At 31.6% G+C, this 13824-nt stretch overlaps 2 protein-coding genes across 2 annotated transcripts; both read left to right on the forward strand.

The window, feature by feature from the left end:
* Positions 1–1918: 1918 nt before the first annotated feature.
* On the forward strand, positions 1919–2359 carry LOC146872167 (uncharacterized). The gene has a single exon (XM_085664297.1). It carries the CDS (start codon positions 1919–1921, stop codon positions 2357–2359), a length of 441 nt encoding a protein of 146 aa, XP_085520423.1.
* Positions 2360–5731: 3372 nt separating this feature from the next.
* LOC146872168 (putative odorant receptor 92a) lies at positions 5732–13585 on the forward strand. The gene is made up of 8 exons (XM_085664298.1): positions 5732–5741; positions 5874–5971; positions 6608–7055; positions 7616–7901; positions 8847–8946; positions 9401–9511; positions 10088–10243; positions 13186–13585. The coding sequence occupies exons 1-8, from the start codon at positions 5732–5734 to the stop codon at positions 13225–13227; spliced, it is 1251 nt and encodes a 416-aa protein (XP_085520424.1). The 3' UTR covers positions 13228–13585.
* The last annotated feature ends 239 nt before the right edge of the window (positions 13586–13824 follow it).

Genomic DNA, 13824 nt, shown 5'->3' on the forward strand with positions numbered 1-13824 from the left:
CAAGGATCCGGACGCGGTTACATTTGAGTGAGACATAACTTGACGACATATGTCAGCGTATATCTCACCCCGAACGACCGGATAGACGACTTCCAGACCAAACTGGACGATCTGGAAGAGGCGTTGCGTGAAATGCAAGGGGATCTCATTGTGTTTGGAGACCTCAATGCCAAAGCTCTCGAATATGGGGAGGCCAGGCAGGACTCCAGAGGAAGACGAATCATGGAGGTGGCGTCGAGACTGGAGCTATCAGTACTCAACACAGGTTCGAAGTCGACCTTCCGCAGGCTTGGCTACAGAGAGACGATCCTGGTAGTATCTCTAGCCAACGAATATCTTTTGGCAATGTTCGCAGGCTGGCAGGTGATCGAGGATTATATCGGGAGCGATCATCAGTATATCCTATTCGATGTACACGATAGGAAGCCAGCCGCGACAAGAGTAGAGCGACCCCCCTGGTGGAACATTGCAAGAATGGATCGAGAGAGGCTGTCTTCAGTCATAGATGAAGGTGGGAGATCCCTTCAAATTGCCTCCTCGAGTAAATCGCCAATTACACAAGCCAGGATGATTACTGCAGCAACTATGCAGCTCATCCAAAAGGCTTGCGCCATAGCGGTGCCCAAGAAGTGCACGAAACGGCACAGGCGTCCTGCATACTGGTGGACGAACGAGGTCGCAGATCTTCGCAAGAAGTGCATAAGACTTCGCCGTTTAGCACAACGAGCGAAGAGACGCGATCTCGACGCTGCTCCGTTGGCCGCAGAGTATTAAGCGGCCAAAAAAGCTTTGAAGAGGACCATCAAAGCCAATCAACGACGGTGCTGGAAGGAGCTGTGCCTGGATGTCGACCAGAATCCGTGGGGATTAGAGTAACAGATTGTCACTCGCAAACTGGGTACTAAGACGCAAGGAATCCCTCAGGATGCGAGGATGTTGGAAGACATTATTCATATGGAAAACATTATTCCTATTCCCCTCACATTCGAAGAGAGAGATTCGCACGGCGACGCCTGGTAGTCCTGTAGGGCCGCAATTAACAGAGAAGGAGCTACTCAAGGCCGCATCTTCTATGCGGAACAAGAAAGCTCCAGGAACAGACGGCCTTCCAGCGGAAGTAATGAAAGCCGTCGCGCAGACTCATCCCAAGATCTTGCTAAATATGTACAATATGTGTCTAAGGGAGGGCATCTTCCCTGCCCAGTGGAAGAAAGCCAGAATGATGCTCATAAGCGAGGGCAAAGGTCCAGCAGATGCCGCTTCGTCATACAGGCCTATTTGTATGCTCGATACAGCTGGCAAGCTCCTGTAGAAGCTGCTTAGATCACGGGTGATGGCAGCCTTAGGGGCAGCGGAGGATCTTGCTGTCCGCCAGCATGTATTCCGATCTGGCCTCTCCACCATCCAGGCAGTCGAGGAGGTCGACACGGCCGCTAAAATAACGGAGCGAGGGAAACATCTAACTCGCCCTTTGTGTCTGCTGGCCACCTTAGACGTGAGAAATGCCTTCAACTCCGTCAGGTGGGACTTGGCAATGGAAGCGCTTGAACGTAATTTCAACGTCCCGGAGTACATACTCCGAATACTCGGCGACTATCTGAACGAGCGCTTCCTAGTATACAGTACTGGCGATGGTCAAAGAAGCTTGGAATTAACATCGGAGCCAGCCCAGGGCTCCATACTGGGACCGGATATCTGGAATATTTTCTACGACGGTATCCTACGTATGGCAGTCTCTAAAGGCACTTTCTTGGTTGGGTACGCAGATGACCTTGCAGTTGTCATAACCGCAAGAGACACGGAGGGGGCACAGGTGCTGCTTAACCAGGTAATGCGCAGAGTCATCTCCTGGATGGAAGACCACGGGCTATCTCTGGCAGCCCAGAAGACATAGATCGTGCTACTTACGAAGAAGCGCATGAACAACTTGCGCAACGTCTTTGTAGGAGACCCGGCGGTCCAGGCTAAGTCGGCTGTCAAATATCTGGGTATAATGCTCGACAAAAACTTTAATCATGGCGAGCATATACTTAGGGCAGCCGACAAGGCGGCAAAAGTAGTAGCCTCGCTTGTCACACTCATGGCAAACGTCATCGGTCCCCGACCTTGCAGTTGGCGACTACTGATGCGTGCCGCCGAAGCAGTGATGCTGTACGGCGCTGATGTCGAGGCCGAGGCGCTGCAAAAGCAGAAATATTGCAAGCGCAACGTCGCCGTACAGAGGTGGGGTACTCTCCGAATCGCGTGCTCCTACCGCACGGTCTCTGAGCCCGCGGTGCTAGTGGTCGCGGGGGTAATCCCGATCGATCTACTAGCCCAGGAGAGACAATTCGTCGACCAGCAAAGATGTGTTCTGTGAAAGGAGGAGGCATCAAGGCTCGCCAGGTCTACTAGCATCGAGACCTGGCAAAGCAGATGGAAACAGGAGCTTTGGGGCAGATGGACGGCCCGACTCATCAGTCGGTTAGACAGCTGGCTAAACAGAGAGGTGGGGGAGGTCGACTTCTACCTCACTCAATTTTTGACAGGGCATGGTCTTTTCTGCTCCTACCTCGCAAAAATGAGGAAGGTAGCTGACGGCAACTGGCCCAATGGCTACTCGACCGTCGATGACGCCCACCACACATTCTTCAAATGTGTTAGGTGGAGCGTCGAACGACTCGCCTTGGAGCAAGACCTCGGAAACATCTCGCCAGACAACATTGTCGAGAAAATGCTCCGAGGTCAGGAGGAGTGGAACAAGGTGGCCCGGTACGTCAGGACCACCTTGCGCAAAAAGAAGATGGAGATGGTTCGCACATAGACCTGCCCCAAACGTTGCTCCAATTTCCTGCCCCGTAGAGCCGAAGGGAGAGTCCCGTAATGGGACTTGATGCAGTGGCGCCATCCCGAAGTAATGCCACATGGCGGTGCCGGGATTGTTTCACTATGCCACTAGGATGGACATGAGTTTAGTCGGTAGTGCCTATTCCAAAGGTGAGCCCAACACTCCAGGGACCTCAATGGGGGAACCAAATAGTGAAGGGCTCCTCTGGCGGGCGGGGTCCCTGGGTCAGTGCGTAAAGATTGACATTCTAAGACCATCAAAAAAAAAATAAAAGAAAAAGAAAATTGTTATTGTTATTGTTATTGTTATTACTATTATAATTGTTATTGTTATTGTTATTCTTATTATTGTTATTATTGCTTTTGTTATTATTATTGTTATTATTATTATTATTATTATTATTATTCTTACATTTGTTATTGTTATTGTAATTATTATTGGGAGCTCCATTATGGCGTAGATACGGAATGGATATATCGTCAAGCGCTCCGCATTTCTTGCGGTATTTCGTTGTTTATTCTATTCTATCGGCTGTAAGTTTCATATCTCACATGTGAATTGCTAATCGGCGAGCATAGGAAGATAAGAATCGGGTCAAGAGATTGATCATCTATTGTGTTGTTTGTGAAAATGTGCTCGGTTGGATTGTCGGGCTTTGTTCGCCATTACGTGTTAGTTGCGGGAACATTGGCAGTTAGACTCTACTAGGTTCTATTCTACTCTACTCTACTCTACTCTACTTCTACTCTACTCTTACTCTACTCTTCCTCTATTGCTACTTTACTCTTATTCTACTGTTTACACTCTAGTATATATATATATATATATATATATATACATACATATATCATATAGAGAATATATATATATGAATTGTTTATATAATATACGTATTATACTGTACGTATATGCACTATACGTATATGTAACTACATTTATTATACCTATACGTAAATATCAAGGCATCAGATATATTTATAAAGTGTACGTCTTATAATCATAACTGATCATGCAGAAAAGATGATTTGCATTTATATATATCATATAGTTTGAATCAACACGGTCTTGGATATCGAAGTGCTACATGTAAACATTTTGTACTTCTCTTTGAGTTTATCAAAAATAGCACTAATCTGTGACTCCGACATCTTCTTGTTAAATCGTGTTCGACATCAATCTTAGTCATATTTCTCACCTATGCTGCATAATAACTACACGAGAGTGTTACTCAACTGTTCACGCTACACGAAATTACGATTTAATCCCACACTAATACTCTCGATCAATTATAATCACTTATGGTTCACTACTATTTTAATCCCGGTTGAATCACGAAAATTATGTAGAATATAGAAAAATGTAAGTGAAATAATATAGAAAACAGAGTTTATTGAAAAAAAAAAACAGATTTAACGCTTGTCAGTCGCAATGATAAACTGACTGACTGATTCTTAGCTCTGATCATTTTCTTCTCGTTGTTCCACTCAGTAGCTTCTATCGTTATTTTTCAATTGATCTAGTCAAGATTATCTCACCGTTGTTCTTTTCTCACGTAGTCTTTCTTATCCACGCTCACATTTGTGCAAATGCATTCGCCAATCATTATCGCTCTTTCTCCTATTCCTTGTTTCATTGCCTATTTTATTCATGCTACATTTCTATCTCACTCTCTTTATCAATCCTAGACTCCTCTCTACTTTCTATCAACAATGCACCTTACAAAGGGCAGACCACGACTTTCAATCGATTTGTTTCATATACACACACAGCTAACTAATGCTAAAACTTTCCATCCCTTGTCTATCTGCCGATAGACTTATCTCATACATGCGCATACACATATCCTACATACATATAAACGCACATAATAAAGTTGTAAAGTTTAATAACATATTATTGTATATTTAATTAGGGAGATATGAAACATTTAATTATTATTATTAATATGTCAAGATATTGAAAAAAAAAATTTTTAAATAATTATGTTAATAAGTATGTAATTAAATTTTATGATTTAATGACAATAATAAAATTAAAACAATTTACACAGATGAATATATAAAACGTTAGAAGACCTTTAGAAATTACTAATGCACGCTTATTATCTTACGAAAAGCAATAACAATGTCCGTGACGGTAAATTCGTTGAACGAAAAAAAAATGGAGACGAGAAAAAAGGAAAGAAAAAAAGTTAATCGAAATTCTAATTCTAAAAACATTTTGATAATACGCTGAAATTCGTGAATTTTGAACCTTTAATGAGACTAATCGATGAACGATAACGACAGAGACTAAGGCATGGATAGATGGAGAAAGAAAAAACGAGAAAGTGAAAGAGAAAGAAAGCGAGAGAGAGAGGGAGAGAGAGAGAGAGAGAGATAGAAAGAGAGAAAGAGAGAAGGAGAGAAAGGGGGCGGAGGATTGGTTGGGGTCACGATAGATCTTATTAAATATTATTTGATGAAAAAACTTACTCTCTAATATTATGATGGTTCATATACATATGTTTCATGAGAATTAGACATAGACCTTTCAGCTTATTAGATATTTGAAAATTCAATGAATTATTTATAACTATTGAGTCTTAAGCTATACTTGGATATAGTATTACTCCTTGAAAGGTCGAAATGTATAGATGAAGTATCAAGTTATAGAAGAAAACAGCGAGAAATAACAAAAAAGAAAGGGCGAGAGAGCGAGAGGAGGTGAAGATAGAGAGAGAGAGAGAGAGAGAGAGAGAGAGAGAGAGAGAGAGAGAGAGAGAGAGAGAGAGAGAGAAGAAAGAGGGAGAGAGAAAGAGTGAGAGAGAGAGAAAAAAGATGGAGAGAGAGAGAGAGAATAAAAAAAGGATAACCACAAAAGAGAAATAACTCAGAAAGTTCTTGATCGTATTCGTTCCCGATAATGCTTAATGGTATGTTTAAAAGTGCTTAGACATTTTTTCCCTTTTTCTCTACTTCTGCTTAAACTTTTTTTATGTCCTCTTTTACTTTCTTCTTTTCTCTCTTATTTTTTTCTATTTTCTTTTTCAATCATTCGATTACAGGAACGAGAACAGAGTTTACTTGGACGGTAGAAGAGGAAATTTCTTCTCAGTCTTTTACGAGCCACCCAGATAAGTTAATCTACTTCGATAGCATGCAGGTAAGATTATTTTATGAAGATTGATTGTTAAGTGACTGTTTTGTTTTATAAAAGAAAGGACCTTCCTTCTTACTATTTTGTTTATTTTCAATTCTAAGGGGTTATTTTTAATTACGTATTGTTTGATATTGTGTGTTCATTGATGATTGTTGATCTTGAGTATATAGACAATTTATAAATATTAAGATTGTAAAAAAATTAGATATAACATTAATTTTTTCTTTTAATAATATTATCTATTGTTCGACATTCTATATTGTTTGATAATTATATTTGATAATTATTAATTATAATATAGTCATGGTAGCCATTTATTATTAATTGTCTAAATAATATAAATATATTTTATTTTATTTTATTTTTTCTACGAAATCGTTTTGATCTATCATTTTTCATCATATACTATTCAATCAAAATATAGTCATAATAGTCATTCAGTATTTATTGACTGAAAAATTTCATTTTTTTTTTATTTTTATTTAAAAACACAATTTTGATTATTTTCATTATGATTTTTCAAGTATTATCTAATTATTATATTGTTATAATAAGTTACTATTATTTGTGTAAAAAATTTCATTTTTATTTTATCATCATCATCATCACCATCGCCCTCATTTTTTTCTTTTTTTCTAGGAAGTTGATTTTGGCAGTACCATAAAAGCATTGGATTTAACAGAACATGCGATGAGATTCGTAGGAACATGGCCGCCAAAAAGTTTTCAGCCAATTTTTCTTTTCTTTTTTATTTATCTAACAGTTCATTGTACTTCAGCTATCATCGATATTGCAGTTAACATAAGCGATATGGAATACATTATATCATGTTTAATGGAAAACGTATTTAATGTCATTGCACTTTTGAAAATTAGCATTTGCAAGATAAAGAGAAAATCATTAGCCAAATTTATAGACGATATAAGGTCAGATTTTACATTGGACAATTATTACTACGACGAAGAAAAACTGGCGTTTATTCATTATAATAAATGCAGTCGAAAATTTGTTATTGTCCTATTGGTCGCTTCTTTCGTAGCATCATCGATGTATTATTTTTTCTCACTTGCTATGAACATAGAAATAGGTATACATATACACTTTTCTATATTACATATATATACACACAAATAATTGATTATTAATATCACTTAAAAACTTTTGAACCTAAAAACCTTGTTTTATTATTTATATTTTATTATAAATTTATTTTTTATACAATTGATTATTACTTTATAATTATTTATATATATATTTTCTCACTTCCTATTAACAAAGAAATAGGTGTGTGTGTGTGTGTGTGTGTGTGTATGTGTAGCCACGCATACATATATATAAAAATAATAACATTATTGATGTCATTTAAGAATTTATGGCCCAGCTTGTATTATTATTCATATTTTATTATTATTATAATTATTATCTCATAATTAATACATATATTGTTATTATTATTGTTATTATTACTATTATTATTATTATTATTATTATTATTACTATTATTATTATTATTATTATCATACAAAATAGATTATTTTTGAAAATATAACATTTTTTTTGTAAGTCTTAATCGTAATCAGAAATATTTCTTTTTTTTAATTAAATAATATTTAATTAATACCACCTTTTTTTGGTATTACATTACAGTGTTAACAAACTCGTCATATGGATATCGATTACCATACAGAGTTTGGTTATTAATCGAACCAACGAACGTAGTAACCTATGTCTGTCTTTGTTTTTATCAATTTTTAATTATACCTACTATCGTGTTTGGTTACATTGGTACGGATTGTCTTTTTGTTAGTTTGGTACTTCACGTAAGTGGATTGTTTTCTGCACTTTCATACGAAGTCAAATATGTATTGAACGATACGTGCGATCGTGAAAAACATTTGAAACAACTGATTATTAAACACGTACGTTTAATAAGGTGAGAAATAAGTATGATTAATATTATTCATTTATTTTAAATTACATTAATATGTATGTATGTGTATAAAATATAAATTGTTTAAAATTAATTATTTTTTGATATAATTTATATTAATTAATTTAATTAAATATTAAATATTAAAAAAGTATTAATTAATTTAAAATAAAATTAATTTATTTAAAATATAAAATTTTAATTAACATTTGTATCTTTTATAATAATATATTATAGTATCGTATAAAATAATTATCAATTATTATCAATTCTTTTATTATTATTCTTATTCTTATTATTATCGTAATTGTTAATAATAATAAATACATAGTAAGAATTACGATGTTAGAATTGTGATTAATTAATTTATTTATTTATGTACTACATACATGCGATATTGTATCATTATTGTCCCTAATGAATTACATTTTTTAAATATTTTGTATTATATTTTACTTCTTGCGTAATTATTTTATTATTTACTTTTAATGTATAATACTTTACATATGAATATTAATGTATTTATATTATATTTATTATATTGTATTTATTTTACATCATATTTATTTATATATATTTAATTTATTTATTTTATATATAATATTATTAATTTGGTATGAAACATATATCATTTATTTACAATATTAATTATTTTTTTATTCGTAGACTGCTCTCTTTATGTATTATATATATTATTATTCATTTTTAATCATTATTATTGTTATTTATTTATTTATTATTATTAAATTATTTATTATAGTTTATAATAGATAATTAAATAACGAGTTATTTAATTATTTACTATAATTATTATTATTATTGTTATTACGCACACTTGTAGTGTTATTATTTATCTCGTTATAGTTATATATACATACTTTATATAATAATATCATTTTATTTATTTTTATGTGATTATTATTATTCCTTCGTTGTATTTTGTTTCAGATTATCAGAATCATTAGAGGAGGATTTCAATCTTATAATTTTGTTACAATTGATAGGAACTATTTTACAATTTTGTATTGTTGGTTACGATGCACTTGTGGTAAGTTATAATCTATTTAATATATTATTGACAAATTTGATTTAAAAAAAATTAAATGGAAAGAATATATTTGATTTAAGAAGATAAGAAATAATAAAATAAACGGAATAAAATAATAAAAAAAAAGAAGTTGTACCTTCGTTAGGAACGTAATTTTTGTAATTTTGTTTTGATCTTATTTGATTCAAAAAAAATTAAATAAAATAAAAGAACAAACATAATAACGATAAATAAAATTATACATTCGATGAAAAAGATTATAATTTTTCATTCGGATATTTTTTTCATTCTCTCTAGTTTAAAATATGATAAAAACAATAAATCAACATTATAAAATAACAACGAAAATGATCTATACGTTCAATAGAAATAATTAAATCAAATTGAAATAATTGTAATTTTATTTTTATTTCTTTTTTTTTTTATTCTGTTTTAAAACTTAAATAATTTTCAGAGATCAGCCGACGGTGACATGGCAATGTTATTATCCTTTCTTTTTATTGGCTCTGCTGTGGCTGGCGTACTATTGGTTTATTGTTACATAGGAGAATGCCTTATAAAAGAAGTAACACTATATTATTTTTTATTTATTCATTTATTTTTCTTTTTTTTCAAATAATTTCATTATCGGAAATTTTCTCACGGTAGAAATAATTAATATTTTTTCTTTCATTTCTTTTCATTTTTTCATAAAATTTTAACATCAAAAATATCCTCACTACCGACATAATTATTTCTTTATTACTTTTCTTTCCATGAAATTTCATCGTTGAAAATATTCCTACAATTGACGTAATTAATTTTTTTTTTGACTTCATCATCGAAAAAATATCCTCACGATTTACACGATTGATTTTTGTTTCTTTCTTTTTTCATAAAATTATTCATCGGAAATAATTTTACAATTGTTGTAAATAATTTTTTTTTGTTTTTTGTTTCCATAAAATTTCATCATAAAAAATTCGCTCACAATTGTCATAATTAATAGTTTTTGTTTCTTGTTTTCATAAAATTTAATTCTCAAAAAGACGACTGAAGAGACGGATTTTGTTCCTTTCTTTTTTTTTCTTTATGGAATTTCATCAACAAAGTTATCCTTATGAGTGGTGTAATTAATTTTCTTTTTCCAATTTTTTTTCAGAGTTCCATCTTAGGCGACGCATTATATTTATGCGAGTGGTACAATATATCGAAAGAGGAGAAAAAATTAATGCACATATGCATGTTACGATCGACTAAAGAAATGCGTTTGACTTCAGGAAAATTTTTTGTATTATCACTGACCACTTTCACTGACGTGAGTGCAATTATTAATAATTGTTAATAATTATAATAAAAAAAATGAAATTATGAAGTCAGGGTGTCCCATTTTAAAAGTAACAGCCAAATATCACCTATCAGTTATATAAAAAAATGGTTTAAATAAAAGTTGTTAGGTTTTGAGAGATAATTTTAATATTTATCGCAACATTTTCGTAAAGAGCGCTTTTGTTACTATCTGGTAGTCATAATAATTTTTGTTTAAATTGAATTCGATATTTTAGGTGAAACAAAAGTTTTAGAAATTATCGATACGAATCCAACTAATATTATAATGTATCATTTCAATCAATATATCATCGAGTTACGGCGCCTTGAAATTTGACAAAGTGAATATACGATCATGTGAGATAAAATGAGGCACCCAGTAGAGTGAAAATTAAAAAAATAAAGAAATTTAAAAATTACATTCAAAATTTTTGTCTTATAAACAATATTATTATTAGTTTGTTTCCTTTTTACTTTTTTTCTTATCTTAAATTTTAAATATTCGTTTTGTAGGTTTTGAAAACGTCAATGGCTTATTTTTCAGTTCTACGAACATTTATATGAATGGGATAATATTGATAAATCGGCCAATAAAATGGTCGAATTCACAATTATATATATATATATATATATATATATATATATATATATATATATATATTATAATTATAAAACGTATATCAACAAAACAATGTAATAAATGTTAGATATTTAATTAAGAAAAACGAATCGGAAAGAAAAACAAAACAAGATACCAAGAGAAATAAACTGCAAAATAAAAGTAAAAGTAATTTCTTGTTCGATTAATTGATTTTCTTTTCAAAGTATAAAATTATATTTTTTTTCCTTATTTTATACTTTTTAATTCCATAACTATATATTTTTAAAATATTTATTTTAATATATTCAGTTATTATATTAATAATAAATCAGTCATACTTACATAAGTATAATTATATACTTATTATATAATGGTATATTAATAATAAACTTCTCTTATATACTAATATAATTGATCAAAAAAAATATTTATAAATTAATCAAATTATTCAAAATTAAAATATCCTTCTAAACTAACAATTTTTCAATGTACATTACGAAAGGTATTTAGGTATATATTACAAGGTACTTAAACCGGCAATCTCCATTAAAATAATAGAAAAGGGCAGGGGAGAGAGAGAGAATTTCAGAATCATCTAAACTGTTTGGAAACTTACCGTAACATGAAACGCCAAAAAAAGAATACAAAATTATCTTTAGCGTAATCCGTCAACTACACTGCCACTACTATACCATTGCACAACACGCTCTCATATAATTTTCCCTAGAATACAATTGCCTTTTCGAACGATTACTAAATTGTTACATAAAAAACACGTTTCTTCATCCCATGAACATTTCAAGAAAGATGTTCAACTTATTTACAAAAAAAAAAATAGTAAAAAGAAAGAAAGAAAGTGCAGAGACAACAAATATATCTACCTATTAACTCAATCAAAACAAAAAAGTACGACGGAAAAAACGACGAAGTTATATCCCCGAAAAGGAAAAAAAAGAAACAAGAAGACAGACCGAAGTAAGACTCCGAAAATAGATAAAACAATCGCGATGCAAAAAAAAACAAGAAAAGAGAAATGAAACGAAACGACAAAGAAACAAAACAAAGTTTAGGAAAGTTTCGAAAATAAAAAATTATTAAAAATATACACGGATCTTTTAAACTGTCACTGACTCCCCACAAACCCATCAAACTCTATTCCATTCCCGTCTCTTAATTCCATTCAACAAACCTTACACTTCTCCATATACCGCCAATTCGCACATTACTCGATTTTCTATTCGCGAAATTATTGTCGAACCTTATAACATATCTTGACTCGAATTCGATTGATACATCATTGTTTCATAGATCCGATAACAAACGTTAATTATTTTTATAAACAGTAGAGAAAAAAAACAAAAATAGGGAGTAAATATTTCTTTAAAAAAAAAATTCTATTAATGGCAAATTGGTGTTATCAGGCCTATATTCTTCAATGCTATCTAACAATATCTTCTACAAATCCAAATCTGACGAAGAAATAATGGTGCTGTTCTCACTCAGACGCGTAAGGTTATATCACCCTAATTTTATAATCAACTTTTGTTTAAAGAGCAGATTGATAGATACATTTGATCTTATGGTTTTTTAAAGTGATATACTTTCGTTATATGTAACAATTATTGTAAATTAATACCAATATTCAAAAAAATAATTCGCGTAACCATATTATATATATATATATTACAAGTAAAATAAAGAAAAAGACAAACGTAACAAAAATAATGCCAGAAAAGCGTTATATTCCATACAAGACAAAATTTAACAATTGAATACCAAGAATGCAACAGAATGTTTAAAAAGAAGACTGAAGCAATGCTCCAAAGTTAAGTACAAGTTAATTTCTCATCTGCTAGGAAAGAGAAAAGATTATACACGACATTTTTCCGAAAATGAATATACCTATAGGAATTTGTGAGTTAGATGTAAAATTAACAGAAGAAGTTGCAACATTAAGGAAAATGCTCAAATTGTAAAGAAATCACACTCTTTTGTACAATACATTCTTGATAGATATAATAAAACTGGAAAATCGACGACGAATAGGAAAATATCAAAAATTAGAAGCACATCATAAATGTGCTATTTTGCACACAATAAAATGTGATCCATATACAAGTGCTCCAAAATTGGTAGATATGATCGGAAATGACTACAATATTAAAGTAGTTCGAAATGTACTTGGGAAAGCTGGTTACAATGGCCAGAAAAGAAAACTTTTCATAAGTGCAATTAATGAAAATAAATTTTTTTTTGTAAATTTGCAAATTAACAAAGATAAAAATTTCTAGAATTCAGTAATGAATGTAAATTTAATATTTTTATTTCAGACGGATACACTAAAGTCTGAAGAAAACCGAATACATAAATAGAATGTAAAAATTTACGTCCAACAATTAAATATGAAGGTGGCGTAATGATTTGGGGCTGCATGAATACAACGGAAGTTGGAAATTTAACATTTATTGATGAAATAATTAATTAAAATATCTACCTTAATATTTAGAAAGAAAATTTAAATAGTTGTGCAATGAAATTAAATCCAAAGCACACTGCAAAAAAGTAAAGGAATGGGTATTGTATAATGTTCCGAAGCAACTTTATATACACTCTCAATACCCCATATGAACCCCATAGAACATCTATGGAGCCATATTAAAGAAAGCTTAAGAAAATATAATATTAAGAACAAAGAAGGATTACAATTTTAAATTTCATTTAAATGGAATAATATCCTACATAGTGATTAAAAAATTAGTTGGTACGATGCCAAAAAGATTACAAGAGGTAATTAAAGTGAAGGGAGGACTGGCAGATCATTCATTTAAAATATTATGATTAATAAAGTCATATGTACGGAAACTTTTAAAAATTTATTTTTATTATGTTTGTCTTTTTCTTTATTTTACTTGTTAATAAATAAATGTATTGTTTTTTTCCTTTTCATTAATAATAAATGTTATGTATCC

Source organism: Vespa mandarinia, unplaced genomic scaffold (assembly GCF_050613455.1).
Source record: "Vespa mandarinia isolate Hongniang unplaced genomic scaffold, ASM5061345v1 scaffold_26, whole genome shotgun sequence".
In the NCBI taxonomy this organism is placed as follows: Eukaryota; Metazoa; Arthropoda; class Insecta; order Hymenoptera; family Vespidae; genus Vespa; species Vespa mandarinia.

Bases quoted from the DNA above. Each gene is read 5' to 3' on its own strand.
- LOC146872167 (XM_085664297.1), top strand. From the start codon at position 1,919: ATGAACAACTTGCGCAACGTCTTTGTAGGAGACCCGGCGGTCCAGGCT.
- LOC146872168 (XM_085664298.1), top strand. The intron at 8,947-9,400 runs GTAAGTTATAAT...AATAATTTTCAG, and splicing joins TTGGTTACGATGCACTTGTG to AGATCAGCCGACGGTGACAT. The intron at 10,244-13,185 runs GTGAGTGCAATT...TTTTTATTTCAG, and splicing joins CACTGACCACTTTCACTGAC to ACGGATACACTAAAGTCTGA.